Source organism: Chiloscyllium plagiosum, chromosome 5 (assembly GCF_004010195.1).
Source record: "Chiloscyllium plagiosum isolate BGI_BamShark_2017 chromosome 5, ASM401019v2, whole genome shotgun sequence".
Lineage (NCBI taxonomy): Eukaryota > Metazoa > Chordata > Chondrichthyes > Orectolobiformes > Hemiscylliidae > Chiloscyllium > Chiloscyllium plagiosum.
In genome coordinates, this window is record NC_057714.1 from 61220814 (window position 1) to 61240070 (window position 19257).

General features: G+C 38.7%; 2 protein-coding genes and 1 long non-coding RNA gene across 6 annotated transcripts in view; 2 read left to right on the forward strand and 1 right to left on the reverse strand.

Annotated features, from left to right (window-relative positions):
- The window catches only part of LOC122549926 (cytochrome c oxidase assembly factor 1 homolog), a 24717-nt gene extending 12600 nt beyond the window's left edge, over positions 1 to 12117 (forward strand). Inside the window, exons 3-6 of one of the 3 annotated variants that reach the window (XM_043690163.1) lie at positions 1737 to 1849; positions 4864 to 5015; positions 5335 to 5411; positions 8160 to 8459. In XM_043690163.1, the coding sequence (XP_043546098.1) occupies positions 1756 to 1849; positions 4864 to 5015; positions 5335 to 5411; positions 8160 to 8250 (414 nt within the window). In that variant the 5' untranslated portion in view covers positions 1737 to 1755 and the 3' untranslated portion in view covers positions 8251 to 8459. Of the gene's footprint in view, positions 1 to 1736; positions 1850 to 4863; positions 5016 to 5334; positions 5412 to 5590; positions 5693 to 8159; positions 8460 to 9539 lie in introns of those variants that run through there. The other 2 variants (XM_043690164.1, XM_043690165.1) reach the window with 2 other exon arrangements.
- Positions 12073 to 19257, reverse strand: part of stk17a (serine/threonine kinase 17a) — a 107682-nt gene continuing 100497 nt past the window's right edge. For both annotated transcript variants that reach the window (XM_043690162.1, XM_043690161.1), the window contains 3 exons: positions 19068 to 19116; positions 18802 to 18981; positions 12073 to 14264 (listed from right to left, as the gene is read on the reverse strand). In XM_043690162.1, the coding sequence (XP_043546097.1) occupies positions 13967 to 14264; positions 18802 to 18981; positions 19068 to 19116 (527 nt within the window). In that variant the 3' untranslated portion in view covers positions 12073 to 13966. The remainder of the gene's footprint in view (positions 14265 to 18801; positions 18982 to 19067; positions 19117 to 19257) is intronic.
- Positions 14181 to 19257, forward strand: part of LOC122549927 — a 35835-nt gene continuing 30758 nt past the window's right edge. The window contains exon 1 of the long non-coding RNA XR_006311706.1: positions 14181 to 14296. This is a non-coding gene — a long non-coding RNA (uncharacterized LOC122549927). The remainder of the gene's footprint in view (positions 14297 to 19257) is intronic.

Sequence of the window (19257 nt, forward strand, 5' to 3'; positions counted from 1 at the left end):
TACAGGAGTTGGGAGGTCATGTTGCGGCTGTACAGGACATTGGTTAGGCCACTGTTGGAATATTGTGTGCAATTCTGGTCTCCTTCCTATTGGAAGGATGTTGTGAAACTTAAAAGGGTTCAGAAAAGATTTAAAAGGATATTGCCAGGGTTGGAGGATTTGAGCTATCCCTGACGAAGCTGGGGCTGTTTTTCCTGGAGCTTCGAAGGCTGAAGGGTGACCTTATAGAGGTTTATAAAATCACGAGGGACATGGATAGGATAAATAGATAAGGTATTTTCCCTGGGGTGGAGGAGTCCAGAACTAGAGGGCATACTTTTAGGGTGAGGGGCGAAAGTTATAAAAGGGACCTAAGAGGCAACTTTTTCATGCAGTAGGTGGCATGTGTATGGAATGAGCTGCCAGAGGAAATGGTGGAGGCTGGTACAGTTACAACATTTAAAAGGCATCTGGATGGGTATATGAATAGGAGGGGTTATAGGGATAAGGGTCATGTGCTGGCTAATGGGACTAGATTAGGTTGGGATATCTGGTCAGCATGGATGAGTTGAACCAAAGGTTTCCATGCTGTACAGTTCTGTGACTCTATGACTCTAATTGTGCAACAATACATGGTAGGGCGGCACAGTAGCACATTAGATAGCACTACTGTCTCACAGAGCCAGAGACTTGGGTTCAATACCTGCCTTGAGCAACTGTCTGTGTGGAGTTTGCACATTCTCCCCGTGTCTGCGTGGGTTTCCTCCGGGTGCTCCGGTTTCCTCCCACAGTCCAAAGATGTGCAGGTTAGGTGAATTGGTCATGCTAAATTGCCCATAGTGTTTGGTGTAGGGAATGTGTCTGGGTGGGTTGCTCTTCGGAGGGTCAATGTAGACTTGTGGGCTGAAGGGCCTGCTTCCATACTGTAAGTAATCTAATCTAAAAAACAAAAAAATACACAGTGAATAGCTGTTTGTGGCTAGCAGTGTTTGACGTGGTACGCAGCTGGGAATAAACACGGCACTGGTGAGTATATCTACTGTTGCTGAATGCAAGATAGGGTGACAGTGGTGCTATAGACACATTGTGCATACACAATAAAGTGAGCCGCAGAGAACTGTGTAAAATAGCTTGCTCGAGCTCACAGAGAGAAATCCTCCAAGAAACTCCCCAAAATTGACACTTAGCTGACTTTTAATGGAATTCAGCCGTATGTCTTTGTATTTAAGTGTGACCATATGTTAGGCTTCCTTCCTTGCCATCTAACACTGGTTTTAATGTTTGACCTGTCAATATCATAGGGTTCACAAGATCTGTGAGAGAATTCTGGAAATAAAGCCATATTGCATACTGTTCACAAATCTATTCTTCAAATCTACTTTGCCTAATTTGTGGAAACGCACTATATTATTAAAGCTAAACTAAGACACCATAGGAAGGACAATTCACAAGCTGAAAATCAGAACAGTAAATGCAGGACATGCAATGCATATTTATCAAAAATTTGCAAAGTGCAATAGATTCATGCTTTGGTGATCCTTCTGCAAAATTCCAAAACAGATGTAAGATATAAACCCAAAAGAGAAGCAACAGGTCAATCTTTTTTTTACTGAAGGGCCTCTTGTGAATCTCCAGAATTTTCTAATTTTATTTCAGAAATCCAGGATTCCATTCTATTTCTTTTTATCAGCCCAAATGTGAGATTTTGAATATATCTGGAACTGTAGTTTATTGCCATTTTGTTCTGTTTTTATTAGATTCTGTAACTCTTGGAGGATGCCAGTTTCAACGCGTGCTTTACAGCAGATGGCTATATACTTGGGAATAGTATCTGGAGGAGGATGTGCAGTGATGTACTACCTTATGCAACGTAAGAACACAAAAACACAACCTGTTAGACTTATTATTTGTTCCAAAACCTTATTCCCACTGACATTTGGTAGATATCATAGACTTGGCTGAGTAACAAGCTTAAGAACAGCATTATATTGAAAAATTTGTGATAAGTCAGAAAACTGGTATGCATTTTAAGAAATAGCAAAGAATGACAAATAAAATAAAGGAGGGCAATGTCGAGTAATGAGAAAAAAAGTGAGTAATGTAGAATCTGTCTCTGTTTTAATCAGTAGTTAAATTGGGAAAGGATAACTAAAGCTGATGTTGGTCCTCTAGAGAGCGAAACTGGGGAATTGATAATAAAAAAGAAATGAAGGAACAGTTTGAACAGGTATTTTGCATCAGTCTTCACTGAAGCAAATTTAGAAAATTTCTCAAAGGTACTGTACCTTCGTGCACTGTACAGCTTGCTGTGCAGCAGTATACAAAGACAATCTCACATCTTGACCATGTGCCAGCAGTTTACTTGGCAAACACAGTTATATGCAGCAAACAGACAGCCATGTCTCAAAGTCATAGGGGTGTATTTTCACTGAAGTCCATGGAGGTTAAGTGAGTCAGGGAGTCCCGACACAGTGTCAAGGGCAGCCTCCTGTTCCCTGACCAGCGGATAGAATGCCTGTCCTTGGCCTATTGAGATGATCGTGGTTCGAGAGTTTGTACCTCTGCAGTCTCTGGGGAGTGAGCTGTAGTCAGTCCTGTTACTACATAGCAACCAATCTGTGGGGTAGGGTAATGCAGTCAGAGAGATACATAGGTTTCAATCAGGGGTGTGCGCATTTCTTACCTCAAGCTGTTCAGCTATATTGGTCAATGGGGTTAGCTATAGTGATCTATCAGGTTCACAGGAAATATAGACATACAAAATTTGTGCAAAAGTAGGCATTTGCGCAACTTATAATGATCATTGCTGCTCATCCAACTCAATAGCCTGTTCCTGCTTTGTTCCCCCATATCCTTTGATCTCTTTGTCCTAAATGCTATCCAATTCCTTCTTGAAATTGTGCAATATTTTGGCCTCAACTGCTTTATGTAGCAGGAAATTCCACAGGATCACCTCTCGTGTGAAGAAATTTCACCTCAATGCAGCCCTAAATGGTTTATGCCATATCCTGAAACCATGACCCCAGGAAAGGCCACTCTCATGAGGCCCTTTTAAAGGGATCGAATGTTGCACAAAGACCCATGCGCTATATAGGAGACAGACCTGCAGGTTCCCTAATCCTGGCCATCCTCATGCATTGGCCCCCTGTGTACTGCACACTTTGCTGCCCCAGACATCACTGACCATCTCATTTCACACCAGCACAGAGGCCAGAATGAGAATGAGGAACACTGGTGTCAGCAGAACTCATTGTCCTATATTTTTCCACATTCTCCAGCAGACTTTCAGTACAGACATCCATGGTACATCCTGTGATGACATGAAGTTAGGCATTCTTTCTGGCATGGTTTCATGGTACTACACAGTGACTCAGACAAACAGAGATAGAACAAAAACAATCTATACAAACAGAAGACTTCATATACAGTGCAATGTCACGTACCACAAAAGTGTTAAGGGTTTCTCTTGTTGGAGATTGTCATTGTCTGGCACTTGTGTGGTACAAATGTTGTTTGCCACTTGTCAACTTAAGCCTAGATATTGTCCAGGATTTGTTCCTTTTGTGGATGGGTTGTTTTAGAACCTGAGGAGTCATGAATGATGCCAAATGTGGTGCCGTTATCAGCGGAATCCCCACTTCTGATCTTATGATGAAGGAAAGGTGTTTGGGCGCTTTCCTGATGAACTCCTGCAGAGATGTCCAGGAGCTGAGATGACTGACCTCCAACAAGTACAGTCATCTCCTTTGTGCCAGGTATGGTTCAATCCACAGACAGCTTCGTCTGCCGTTCGCTCCCCCACACTCCCCATTTCCTGTTGACTCCACTTTAGGGTTCCTTGATGCTTCACTCATCAAATGGCCTTGATGTTGAGGGCTGTCATTCATGTTTCATCTCTGGAATTCAGCTTGTTTGTCCATGTGTGAACAAAGCTGTAATGAGATCAAGAGCTAAGTGGCTCTGGCTTAATCCAAATGAAACATTAGTAGGCAGTTTATTGCTAAGCAAGAACTGCTTAATAGCACTGTTGATGACACCCTTCATTACTGAACTGATGATGAGGCAGTAATTGCAAGGTTCCATTTGTCCTGCTTTTTATGTACCATATATACCTGGGCACTTTTCTACTTAGCTCAAAGGTGGCCATACTTTCCCCTTTACTAAAAGGCCAAAACTCCAACACCCCTTTCAAATGCTACTCTCCTTATTGGTTTTTCTCGTCTACTTTACCCAAGTCACACTATAGAACATAGAAAGGTACAGCACAGAGCAGGCCCTTTGGCCCACAATGTTGTGCCGAGGTTTAATCCTAATGTAAAATATAGAAACTTAACATATGCACCCCTCAACTCACCGCTGTCCATGTGCATGTCCAGCAGTCGCTTAAATGTCCCCAATGACTCTGCTTCCAACACCACAGCTGGCAACGCATTCCATGCATTCACAACTCTCTGCATAAAGAACGTCTGCCTTTATACCTTCCTCCTAATATCTTCAAACTATGACTTCTCGTGCCAGTCAATCCTGCCCTGAGGAAAAGTCTCTGGCTATTGACTCTATCTATTCCTCTCATTATTTTGTACACCTCAATGAGGTCACTTCTTTTCCTCCTTCTCCCAGTGTCCCATACTTCCTGACTTTATGAATGAGCTATGTGTTGTTCTAAAGCCTTCCTTCCTTTAGTTTATGAACTGACTCATGAGTTTTGGAATTTCAGCTTTATCTCAGCTCTTCTTGTCCATTTCCTTCAAAATTTGTCATAATCTCTTAATGTGAATAAATGAGTTGGTGGTTAAAATTGACTTACAGATTTGGTGGCTGGGGGTGGGCTTGATACTGTATGGATTTGATGCAGATCTCTCTTGTGAATAATTGTTTTTATAGAAAATTTTGCCAAATCAGAATACTATAAGTTGGCAATTGAAGAACTCAACAAAAATGACACAGCATTAGAAGCCCTGGGAGCTCCTCCATTGCACATCCGAAATATCAAACTCACTGACAGGAACAATCATGTGGATGGAAAAAGTGCAAGGGTACAGTTTTCAGTTATTATTTCTTTTGTCAACTCTGCTTTTGCATCTAAACTTATAAGTTGTTTATGGACCAGTAACATCATTGTGCAGGTTTCTTCCATATGTCCGTTTTGGTTTTCATGTACCTTTTAATTTTAACTATTAGCTGAATTGTTTCCATTCTTGATGCTACAGAAGGGAATATATATTCCTTTTAAATAACGAATGAAGTTTGTGAGTGGATGTTAAGTGAAAGCATAGAATTAGAATAAATGTGCGCTAGTCTATGGAATCCAGATAAACTGACTCTATTAACTAATTGTATGGCATTGGTTTATAGATTAAAATCCCAGTTTGTGGATCAAAATCAGCTGGATATCTCCACACCTATTCTGTTCGGGATGGTCTACAGAAAAGGTAACCTATAGACAAGTAACCAACTAAATGATTGTTGTTTCAATGTTGTTGTTTAAAGGTCAATTTGATTTCCATAATCAGTAGAATTATGCATATATTTTAGTTCTGTCAACAAGTGTTATGTGGTATGAACATATCTGGAGATGAATATTTTAGACATTTTCACACACATTTGAAAGAATTATCTAGAATTCACAGAATTCTTCACAGAAGCACTTCACAGGAGGCTCCCAAGCACTGAGGATGTCACCTAGACGGGACGAAACGTCTGCAACACAAATTCCCAGCTTGGCGAACAGAACCACAACAACGAGCACCCGAGCTACAAATCTTCTCCCAAACTTTGAAGAATTATCTATACTTTCTCAGGTTGTCCTGACTTGGTTTCAGAGAATGAGGAAACTGAACATAGCCAAGAAGTGTGGCAGTAAACAAGGTGATTTAGACTTAATGAGAAGAAATTTATGACTTTTGTTCTACTCCACTTGGCGCAAAGTGGAGAACTTGCATTGCATTCTTTATGCTGTAATGGTGAACGACAGTATGAAGAAGTTCTGCAAAGATATAATTCAGTGCAGTTATTTATGATTTATGCTGCCTCCTGTACAACATTTTCTTCTGTTGAAAAGTTCTAAAGTAGAGAACAACCTGAAGAGGATCAAAGAATACAGCACAATTTTAAACAGCTATTGGAGATATAAACAGCAACCACTTTCAAAGGTGTGATGTGAGAAAAATGAAATGATTGGAGAAAAGAAAATACTGCTTATAAAAATGACCAGTATTCAGTAAGAATTCATTTAGATGTGATAGAGATTTAATTAAATAAGATTTGACTGGGATTTAAAGGAATCTTATGAAATAAGATGCATCAATAGGAACCAAATTGTGCTTTAGATTCCAAAAAATGTCTAAAACATTTCTGGTCAAATGTTTGTATTAATTGTTATATTGATGTTTAATTAAACTAGAGTCTGTAAAATGTACCATCTTTTTATTGACTGTAGATTGGGTAACTAAAGACCTTTAAATGTGTGTTAATTGTTTTTCTCTCTGATTCTTTTTTTAAAAATCCTATCTATGCAAAGTGGATTGTTTTGGACCAAGCATTAGTTCACTTGAAAGGCTTTAAGGATTATCTTGATGGCTTGTTGGATATTTTCTGCATCTTGTGGAAAATGAGAGAGAAAAACTTGGCAAGACCAGAATTGATTTTCAAAATAGTATTTTCATGTCAGTCAGTTACTAGTGTTCTCAACTGACATTGTGGCAGAGGTCACAGATTTAATCCCTTATCTACTGAGTGAGCTGCTTCAGCCAAGACAGTTTTAAGTTCTGTCCCTAGTGTGCCTGGATAGGAAATGGAAAAGATCAGTCAGGTACCTACTCTTTAATGTCTCCAAGGAAAATGTACAAGTGTGATATTGAGTGAGGACATGGTTGAGCTTGACTGAGCTTGAAAGAGCAACTAGGGGATATACATTCACTCATTTACAAAGAATAGGTATTTGGGATGCTTTGTGATGCATGGTAATGCCCCTATCTCTGGGTCAGGAGGTCTGGGTTCAGGTACCACTTGCTCCAGAGGTGTGTCATAACATTTCTGAATAGGTTGATTTGAAAATAAACAAAAACAATTGGAAGACATGGGTGATTTACTGGTGGTATTTAATAGATGGAAAACATACCATCTATTTTGATATGGTGATTGGGGAAAACATTCAGTTGTGTGTAAAGCAGATTTGGCCATAAATAATTTTGAAAAAAGAGAATACCTACTTGATTAATTAGAAAACATGGAGGATTTACTGGTGGTAGTCAATAAGTGAAAAAATACTATGGGTAATTTGGTGATGAGGAAAAGGAAACATACAGTTATGTGAGAGAGCACTTAAGAGTCATAGAAATGCACAGCATAGAAACAGTCCAACCCGTCCATGCCGACCAGATATCCCAACCCAATCTAGTCCCACCTGCTAGCACCCGGCCCATATCCCTCCAAACCCGACCCCAGGGAAAGGACTTTGCCTATTTACCCTATCCATGCCCCTCCTAATTTTGTAAACCTTTATAAGGTCACATCTCAGCCTCTGACGCTTCAGGGAAAACAGCCCCAGCCTGTTCAGCCTCTCCCTGTAGCTCAAATCCTCCAACCCTGGCAACATCCTTGTAAATCTTTTCTGAACCCTTTCAAGTTTTACAATATCTTTCCTGTATGAAGGAGACCAGAATTGCATGCATTATCCAATAGGGGCCTGACCAATGTCCTGTACAGCCGCAACATGACCTCCCAACCCCTGTACTCAATACTCTGACCAATAAAAGAAAGCATACCAAACACCACCTTCACTATTCTGTCTACCTGCGACTCCACTTTCAAGGAGCTATGAACCTGCACTCCAAGGTCTCTTTGTTCAGCAACACTCCTTAGGACCTTACCACTAAATGTATAAGTCCTGTGAAATAAAACTGTTTGGAGGCCTGTCGTGGTACAGTGGTTATATTTCTGTCTTTGAACCAGGAGACCTGGGTTCAAGTCCCATCTGCTCCAAAGGTGCGTCAGAACATCTCTGAACAGGATGATTAGAAAATATAAGAATAGAGATTTGGATAAGGTACCTGAGGATTGACAAAACATCTGAAATCATGACTGATCCTAACTCAAGCTTATGAGAAATGAGAATTTTGGAAATTTTGCTGAATTATTTGTTAATCACTCTACCTGTGGTGTTTCTTCTTTTTTATTAGATGGTTTCTACAAGAAGCTGTGTTGCAGCTGCTGGATGGCCAACAAGTTTTAGTTTATCCATTGACTGAAGATAAAGACCACCAACATTAATGCATGAGCAAAGTTGTATTCTTTACAATGTAATTCAAGCATTGATGTTATTTCAAACAAAATAATTTTTCAAAAGAGTTTGAAGCTAAAAATCACACAGTTGTTTCTAAAATTAGTGCATCCAACAATTTCAGTTAAACAAAAAAATAAAGTCAAAGATGTTGTAAATCATAAACAAAAACAGAAATTGCTAGAAAGCCCAGCAGGTCCAGCAGCATCTGTGGTGAAAAAGCAGAGTTAAATTTTGGGTCCAGTGACCCGCCTTAAGAATTGAAGGTTCTGAAGAAAGGTCTCTAGATTCGAAATGTTAACTCTGTTCTCTCCACAGATGCTACTGGACCAGCTGAGTTTTTCAGCAATTTCTGTTTTCATTTTATTTAAAGGATTGCTACAAACCTTTTTCAGGCCAATTTGATGTAAGGAGAAAGTTTTTGTTGTGTCCTCAAACCATGTACAGACATGTTCCTGAGAATAAATAGTAATTCTGTTGAAAAGCTGATGTTAGTTTGATTAGTAACCTTGACTATAGGTTGAATTGACCGGATTTTTATTTTTTGCACAATGTGTTTTATTAAGAAAACTTTAGATGTTTGTCGATATTGATCGCAAGGAATACAAGAAATGTACATATAACACCAATGTCAAATTACTTGACATTCAACCAGCAACTAGGGAACATACTTTTCTACCTACAGGTAGTCAATGCACAAACATGTACCTTTCAGATCTTGGAGGAGCTTGCACTGAGTGTCGTTCCAGTCACTATATGTCTTATGAGCTAAATCCTCAGTTCTTGAATGGAACGGTAACAAAAACATTTGGATATGAAATAACAAATCCAAAGTTAATGGAGTTTCAAGCATTAAATTCAAAAAGAGCTGGAAATATGAGAAGTGATGTATGCTGTATTAATAAATTTGACTTGGTCTACATATATATCTTTTAATAATCATTCAACCCCTGACACAAACCTTATAAAGTCTGGGAATAGAATTTGAAATGTTCACTTGTGAAGATCAGTTTGGAGTGCAGCACTGTTGAAGTATGTTAGTGTGCACTGCCAAATTAAGATGCTAATGCTTGGTGAAAGCACATCCAAGTGTTCCATACAGCAATACAATAGGTCTTATTCTTGTGGAAGAGATGCCTCAGTCTGTCAACTTGAGCAGTATCCAATGATAGATTTATAATTTAGTGTTTATGGATGCGCTTGAACTGATTAACCAATTTCTTCATTTAAAAAACTTAATTCTCAGGCTGTCAGCACCATTGTTGTCTATCATTTCCAGTTGTCTGCTGACAAGGATGGATATGCTACAGGAACCACAGAGGCAGTCCTTCTTGTGATGGTGTTCCCACATCAGTGTAATATTGTCTTATCATCAAGATCTGATTGGCTGAATGTTTCTGGAGAGAATCAAATACTACCACTGAGGCATAAAGCAGGAGACAATCCAGTACTGGTGGACAGCAGGAATTAACAGTAATGCCCCTCCAGAACTGCTGCCCCAGTCAGAGGGCTGACTCCTCACCAGCAATGGCAATGCCATCAACAGCAGGGGTGCTGCTGAAAATGCCAGAGGAAGGACAAAGTGGCTCCAGGATCTGGTGCCCTTGGAAAGAAGGTAAATTTTACTGGTGATTTTAATCTCTGTATAGTGGATTCATCAGTATCAACCTGAAACTGATGCACTTTATTACTCAGAACTGAATATCTGCAGTCTTTTTTGTTTGTTGAAGCAAACAGAATAGATAAGCAGGCTTTTCAACCTGTCATTAACTCGTCAGGGCTGCAAATTGTACATTTGTGGTAGTTGGTAGAAACTGGTCATGTGATGTCAATATACCAGACTCAACCTTATGCCAAGCTTAGTTAACAGATCAGCCAACATTGAAACCTTGATAGAATGGTATAGTGAGGATGAACCAAGTGATGTGGGGAAAGGGAGGAGGAGACTCCCTTTTAACTGGTTCAGTGTAAAATGGCCAATATTGGTTTATTGCCCATTTTACATCACTGTTGATTTTCATTTCATTCATTGGAATACATAAATAAATTCCAGGATAAACAGGTAACAGAACAGGAGGAATGCAGTTTCAATGCAATGTTCCATTGTCAAGATCAAGAAACACTGATATCTACATTGGTTTTTGAAAATGTCAGTGCTGTCGTGCTTTTCCCTATAGAAAGCATACGAGGTACCTAGGTACAAAATTTTAGATTACATCTTTTTCTAATTTATTCCTAAGATTTTGTACCTAGGTATCTTGTGCCTGAAGTGACACAATGGACTGAAATGCTGAACCTTTTTTAAAAATTTATTCCTAAGAACCTGTACTGAGGTACGTTTGTACCGGAGATGGTGCTGTAAGTTATGATTGTAAACTTTTCACTGCACTCGAGTACACGACAATAAATTGAGCAAAGAATGTAATGAAAATTGTGCACTGTGTTAAATTAATGGGGGGAGCCATCGGATGTGGTTTATTAGGACTTTAAGAAGTCTTTCTACAAAGTCCTACCTTAGAGATCGGTATATAAAATTAATGTACATGGTGTTGGGGCTAGTATATTGAGGTGCTCAAAACTGTTTGGTAATGAGTAGGAATAAATGTGTCTTTTTCCAAATGGCAGGTAATGACTAGTGGGGTACCTCATGGATCAATGCGAAGACTCCAATTATTCACAATATATATTAATGATTTGGATGAGAGAACTAAATGTAATATCTCTAAATTGGCAGATGACACAAAGCTTGGTGGGAGAGGGAACTGTGAGGAGTATGCAGAGATATTTTGGATAACCACATGCCAGATGCAGTATAATGCAGAGAAATGAGAGCTTTGGTAGCAAAAACAGGAAGGCAGATTATTATCTGATTGGCTATAAATTGAGAAGGGGAATGTGAAAGGAGACCTGGGCATCCAGTCACTGAAGGTAAGCATGCAGGTGCATATGTGCTAAAGTAGGCAAATGGTACATTGGCCATCAGAGCAAGAGGATGAAGGTGCAGGGCTGAATTGCTGCAATTATACAGGGTCTTGGTGAGATCAGACCAGGAATATTGTGTGCAATTTTGGTCTCCTTACCTGAGGAAGGATGTTCTTACTCTAAAGGGAGTGCAATAAAAGGTTCACCAGATTGATTCCTTGGATGGTGGAACTGATATGAGGAGAGATTGAATCAAGATCATAATTGCTGGAGTATAGAAGAACAAGGCACATTCTCATAGAAACATATAAAATTCTCATAGGTTCGATGCAAGAAGAATGTGCCTGTTGATAGGGAGTCCAGAATCAGGGGTCATAGTCGAAGGATACAGGGCATACCATTTATGCCTAAGATGAGACATTTCTTCACCCAGAGTAGTGAACTTCCACAGAAAGCAGTTGAGGCCGAAACATAATGTTGTCAAGTAGTTGTTGAATCCAGCACTTGGAGCTAAAGGGATCATACTATATGGGGTAAAGCAGCAACAGAATATTAAGCGGGATCAGTCATGATCATAATGAATAGCGGAGCAGGTGCAAAAGGACTAAATGGACTACTTCTGCTCCTATTTTCTGTTTCTGTAACTAGGTGAAGTTGTGGACAATGCAAAATATTATTATTTAAACGAAAGTCTATTATGTCAAGTTAATAAATACTATTGATCATTAAATAATGAATGCTTGTATTTTGTGCGCTATAAACTAAATATCTATGCACTAAGCTGCTAGTCATGTCTGGCTTGCAGGAATGTTTAATATATGTACATTTCAGTCCCAATCTCTAAAGTCTGAAGATTATTTATTCAGTAATTATACTTAAGCACAAATGAATAAGCAGTCAGATATGTTTATTAAAGGAATATGTACATCTTTATGATAAAGATACAAAACTGCCTCACCCACAGCCCCTCACTCCCCAACTATTACTGCAGGTAAAAGAATTGGCTAGCAATTGTTAAGTTTACAGTATACTTCTGAACACAAAGGTAACACTGTCAAAAGTTCAACTTAAAATCAAAATCAATTAGAGAAAATTAGATTTTACTATATAATTATGAAAACATGGCTATGGCTACCTCAAACTTACCAGAAATAAATTTATCAAAAATACTGGTTAACATTTTAGATGCAGAAATAAGAAAAAAGATCTTTAGTAGCAAAAACTTGTTCTGTTAGTTGAGGTTGTATTTCATTTAGCACCATTTGCAGACAAATTCTGGAGATTGGGTGACGTGGCAATGTATTCTGAAAATCTACTTCAAGGCTTGGAAGCAGCTTTGTATCACTTTCATCTATTATTACCCCATTAGCCCTTAAACGGCCAGTAATATTTGTTTTAACCGAAAGGTTAATATTTACATTAATTGTGCAGTAACTTATTGAGGGGTGGGGAAAGAAATCAAAGAAAATGGGTGCAATGTGAATTTAAGAAACAAGACTAAGATTACTTTTTAAAAAAACTTTACTTAGTAAAAATAATCATAATTAAAATATATGGCAATATTCAGGGATCCCTGAGTTTTTTTTAAAATGGAGATTTTATCTTGTGAAAATGTACATTTTTGTGCTGTAGAATTTTAAATTGGTGTGAAATACTGAATATAATAATCTGGCACAAACATAAGCTGCTGTCCAGAACTTAGTTCTGTTCTTTAGTAATTAAACTTGTTCTAATTCCTCAAGACCAGTGATTCTGTTGCTCGTTACAACATAATGGTCTTCTATTCTGCTGACTGCACACTGATGTGGATAATTTTAAAAATGTATTTTTAAATGGATTCATAAATGTGTGTCGCTTTAATAGCTTTGTAATTCATTAGAAAGCTAACAAATAGTTTACTGTTAACCAGATTACCATTAAAAAATGTACATTTAACAAATTAAATTTTGCAGTCCTGTGCATAATGAATACCACATAAATTTCTAATCTGTAAGGCACCAATAGAGTAACATCTATCGCTGTCCATCATGCAGCAATTTTCCTGAATAAGTTCATCTCATCCTGGGAAATTTAAGCATTTGTTTCCATTCACAAAAATATTCAAACATTAAAAAATACATATACAAACAATATAATTATTCAAAAATGAAATCAATCAAGTTTAAGAAAAGTCAAAGAAACCAACCTTTGACTTGTCTAATTAATTCATACATGCTTAAAAAGAAAAGGAATGTAGCAAATAATTCTAGATAGCAACATAAATCCCAAATGTGTGTGTTATTTGTAACTATAGCTTGCTGTAATATTTTAGGGAACAGGTACTTTTAGAATTCAAACAAAACGTTGAAGTGCATTATTCACAAGAACTGCATATTTTTATTGCTGACAGTACAGCGGCTTAAAGGATCAATCTAGATCTAATTTTCTTCTCCCCCTACCAGTGTCCCCCCCCGCCACCAATTGTGCAAATAGAATGGATATTCCAATTAATGCTCTGCCAGTCATCTTTTGTGAAATAAGTATCAGCTCCGAATTATGTTCTGAAGGAACGCATTTCAGTTATCTCCAACCCTTTATACTCTCTGCTGAGCTTTACTTTGAACATTGCTAACATATTGTATCAGAAGCATGGCACAACAGTGCTTGGCCTTTAAGCATTAAAACAGTTTTTGTTTAGTTTTTGAGTATCTATAGTGAAACTGAAGCTCACAAAATAACTGTTTTGTCAGAGTCTGTCATTTAAAAGACTCTATTAAAATGTAGTGTGTATTTCCATAGCATAAGTCAATAGATAAACTCTCCTGAAATTTCCTGTAAGGTATTAAATGGTTCTTCAAATTTGAAGCGTTTGGAGATGGCTTTTTGGTCAGTTTTAATGTTTTCTTTCTCAGATTGTCTGCACTGTCCCAATGTGTATGATGCCATGACAATGAGCTCTTCTGTTTCTTGGTTTTGTGTTTCTGATTCTTCCAAAGCTTTAGATTCAAGGGCATTGGTTGAAGCTTCAGTGACAAATTCTGTTTCATCGCATTCAAAAGCCAACCATGGATGCCTGAGGCACTCCTCAGCTAAAGCTCGCTCTCTGCCAAAGAAAAGCAGATAATATAAACAAAGGTAGAAAAATCAAAACTACTTGTAAATTCAATCATACTAAAGGCACTGCATGAGAAAATGTAGTAGCATGGATCAACATCAGTTGACAGATACAAATTAGACTAGGAATGGGTTTGGAATGAACCATCACAAGAGGTTAGGGATCATTTGCATTTGAGCAAAAGGAACCTCAATCTTGAATGGTGCTAAACTTCCTATAAACATGAGCAATCAGTTAAGATTCCTTTAGGAGGAGAATAGGGTAACAATGGCAAAATAGACAACAGATACAAATATGGATATTTTGTTCGACATAAGAAATAGCACTAAGTTTGGAAAGAAAAATAAGGAATGAGAGAATCCACTCAGTGGAATGTAGAGAGATCAACCAGTTCGAATACATTATTTCCTGAAGAGCTTGATAAAACCACAATAAAAGTCAATAGCTTTTTATGTTTTATAATAAACAGTTACAAAATTAAAGTAATAAATCTGTTTAAAAAAGCCATAATAAGATAAGTATACACGTTAGAGCATTATAGATAAGGCTATTAATGTCTTTGAGGGAATGGAACAAAGATTAATCAGGATGAGGTTGAAGCTGAAACTAGTTTTGGTAGAAATTATTGGAGATATTTCCAGTGGAGCAGAGAAGCTTGAGTGAAGACTTAGTGGGGGAGAAAATTCTTGCTGGTGGATTCTCTAATTTATTCCTAGTACATGAGCTGCTAAGGCCAGTATTTGTTGGAATCCCTCAGTTACCTTTTGTGAAGCCAAGGGGATAAACCTATAAACAAAACAGTGATACTTGAAAGTGAAAGTACTGGTTGCATTGGAGATCCATTTTGAAGTTACAAGTCAGACCAATATGTTTGATTCACAAGTTTTACTAGTTTTTCTTCTGAGAAGGTAGTCATGAATCACTGTCTTAAACTGTAGTCAGTCAGGTGTTGGTACACCCATAGTGCTCTTAGACAAGGAGGTCCAAGTTTTCAACCAGTGACAAGTGTTAATTTGCCATGGTCCATGAGGAGGCACAAGCATTTTTCCTTGTTAGGAAGAGACTAGTGGCTTTATACATTAAGGGACATGACAACATTAAAATGGGGAAAGCAAGGAGATAGATTGTCACAGCTGGTACAGAGATTGAACACATGCACCACACAGTTGATAAGATTAAAAATCACACAACACCAAATTATAGTCCAACAGGTTTATTTGAAAGTACAAGCTTTGGGTGTGCTGCTAGCTGACTAAGGAGCAGTGCTCTTACTTCCAAATAAACCTATAGCCTGGTGGGGTGTGATTTTAACCTTGTCCAGCACCTCCACTTCAGTTGATAAGAGAACTGACCCAATTCAGTTACGGTGATGGAACAGCAAGGATTGCTCTCACGTGATTCCTTTTTTTTTAAGCTTTCATTAATAATAAAACACTTGCAATAGCTTCTCTTCCTTTCCTGCAGTGTTTTCTCTGGCATGGCCATATCAATAGTTAGTTTCCAATTCTCATCTGTATTCTGCTCCTCCCTAATATTTAAAGTTGGTTAATTTTCAAACATACACTGACCAAACTCAACTCGATCGCATCATCTCTCCCGAATCACCACTGTTGGTAGATTAGCAGCCTGCTTACCCAACATCCAGTACTGCATGAGCAGAAAATTTCTCCAATTAAATACTGAAGCTATTGGTTTTGGTCTTCACTTCAAACTTCTCACTCTCATGACTGACTCTAAACTTTACCTTGAATGTTGACTGAGATTAAGATTAAGCTAGTTTGTCTACAAACTTCATGTCACATTTGAATGAGAGATGAGCTTCTGACCTCCCATTCCAAATATCACCAAGATGCCGATATCCACCTCTAACTTAATCTGATTGATTGTCTCAGCTCACCTGAAACTCTTATCCTGCCTTTTATCTCTAAACTTGACTGTTCCAATACGCTAGATTAGAGTGGTGCTGGAAAAGCACAGCAGGTCAGGCAGCATCTGAGGAGCAGGAAAATCGACATTTTGAGCAAAAGTCCTTCATCCTGATGAAGGACTTTTGCCCAAAACGTCGATTTTCCTGCTCCTCAGATGCTGCCTGACCTGCTGTGCTTTTCCAGCACCACTCTGGTTTCCAGCATCTGCAGTCCTCACTTTTGCCTGTTCCAATGCACTGCTGGCTGATCTTCCACATTCTACCCATTCTAATTTTGGGGCCATCTAAAACTCATTGCCTGTGTTTAGCTGGCAGCAACTCATATTCCCCGATCTCCCCTGTGCTTGATCGGGAGCCAAGATAGTTGAACGAGTAAAGTGTTGGCATGAAAAAGCTTTTTCCTGTTTTCAAATCTTTCTCTGCCTGCACTCCTACATATTTCTCCAGCCCCAAAATCTGCAATGTCTGTGCTCTATTCCTGAACAGAATTACGCATTTTCCATTATAACTGCTGCACCAATGGTAGTGTTATCTTCAGTTACTTAGACCCAAGATTCTGAAATTTCTCACCTACCCTTCTCTGTCTCTTGAAAAATCAACTTCATTGTTCAAATATTTGGATGTCTAACCTCATATCTTCTTAAGCCTTGTGCCAATTTAAATCCTTTGGTATCTGAGCAATTAATGCTTTGTGTGTGTGTTTTGGTTTTAATCTTAAATGAAAGGGTGATGATTATCAAGGGTATTGATTAATTCTTCAAACTAAGCTTCTGTGTGAGTCCAAATATCCAATATGTCAACACAAATACAGAAGCTAACCTGACTGCAATCATTGAAGAAAGAAGATCAGTAAACAAAAACATTGGCCCCAGAAGTCAAACTCAAACCCTTGGAGGTAAGAAAGTATTTTGATTCTAGGGATATTAAAAATAAACTTGTTATTTAATAATAATGAAGGTAACAAATGAATCATTCCATTACAATATGAAGCCACAATATACCAAAATTGAATGCCTAGAAACACCACTTAGAATCATAGAGATATACAGCATGGAAACAGACCCTTCGGTCCAATCCGTCCATGCCGACCTGATATTCCAACACAATCTAGTCCCACTGCCAGCACCCGGACCATATCCCTCTAAACCCTTCCTATTCATATACCCATCCAAATGCCTCTTAAATGTTGCAATTGTACCAGCCTCCCCCACTTCCTCTGGCAGCTCATTCCATACACGTACCACCCTCTGCGTGAAAACATTGCCCCTTATGTCTCTCATATCTTTCCCTCTCACCCTAAACCTATGCCTCTAGTTCAGGACTCCCCACCCCCAAAGGAAAATACTTTGCCTATTTACCCTATCCATGCCCCTCATAATTTTGTAAACCTCTAAGGTCACCCCTCATCCTTCGATGCTCCAGGGAAAACAGCCCCAGCCTGTTCAGCCTCTCCCTATAGCTCAAATCCTCCAACCCTGGCAACATCCTTGTAAATCTTTTCTGAACCCTTTCAGGTTTCACAACATCTTTCCGATAGGAAGGAGACCAGAATTGCACACAATATTCCAACAGTGGCCTAACCAATATCCTGTACAGCCGCAACATGACCTCCTGACTCCTGTACTCCATACTCTGACTAATAAAGGAAAGCACACCAAACGCCGCCTTTACTATCCTATCTACCTGCAACTCCACTTTCAAGGAGCTATGAATCTGTACTCCAAGGTCTCTTTGTTCAGCAACACTCCCTAGGACCTTACCATTAAGTGTATAAGTCCTGCTAAGATTTGCTTTCCCAAAATGCAGCACCTCGCATTTATCTGAATTAAACTCCATCTGCCACTCAAATGGCTAGTTCTCCCTGTATTCCATGAGATCTAACCTTGCTAATCAGTCTCCCATGGGGAACCTTGTTGAACACCTTACTGAAGTCCATATAAATCACATCTACTGCTCTGCCCTCATCAATCCTCTTTGTTACTTCCTCAAACAACTCAATCAAGTTCATGAGACATGATTTCCCACGCACAAAGCCATGTTGACTATCCCTAATCAGTCCTTGCCTTTCCAAGTACATGTACATCCTGTCCCTCAAGATTCCCTCCAACACCTTGCCGACCACCGACGTCAGGCTCACTGATCTATAGTTCCCTGGCTTGTCTTTACCACCCTTTTTAAACACTGGCACCACATTAGCCAACCTCCAGTCTTCCGGCACCTCACCTGTGACTATCGATGATACAAATATCTCAGCAAGAGGCCCAGCAATCACTTCTCGAACTTCCCACAGAGTTCTCGGGTACACCTGATCAGGTCCTGGGGATTTATCCACCTTTACCAGTTTCAAGACATCCAACATTTCCTCCTCTGTAATATGGACATTTTTGCAAGATGTCACCATCTATTTCCCTACAGTCTATATCTTCCATATCTTCCACTTAGAAAACTCAAGTATCAATTGATGGGAGAGAAAAAAAAAAATCAAAAAAAGAACAGACAGTGACAAAATAAATAAGGTGTATGAAAATACAGTCCTGTTGGATATCTTCCAATAAACTAAATAAATTAATGAAGGAAAGATAAAAATCAGAAACTTACTCAGGCTCCTTAACAAGCAACGTCTTGATGAAGTCTATGGCCTGTTTGGAGATGTTCTCAAAATCATCTTCTGTAAAGCTGAGATTTAACTGGGAAATGTTGAGAAAAGTTTCTTGTTTGTTATCTCCCAGGAATGGAGAAATGCCTGTTAGCATCACATACGCAAGGACACCTATACTCCTAAACAGAGGAAAGTCATTCTGAGAAGCAGTTCCAACAAATTCAATTACAATCATTTTAAAAGGTTACACTCGACATTAACTTACCACATATCTGTTGCTGTGCTGATCGGCTCATAATTTAAAATTTCAGGAGCTGAAAACAGAAGAAATAAATACATTTTTGGACATGAATTTATTGGATGTCATTAAAAGCCAGGGTGCACTGAATGCACCAAATAACTTAGAGTCATACAGCATAGAAACAGACATGGTGGGCCAAAGAGCTGATGTCAAC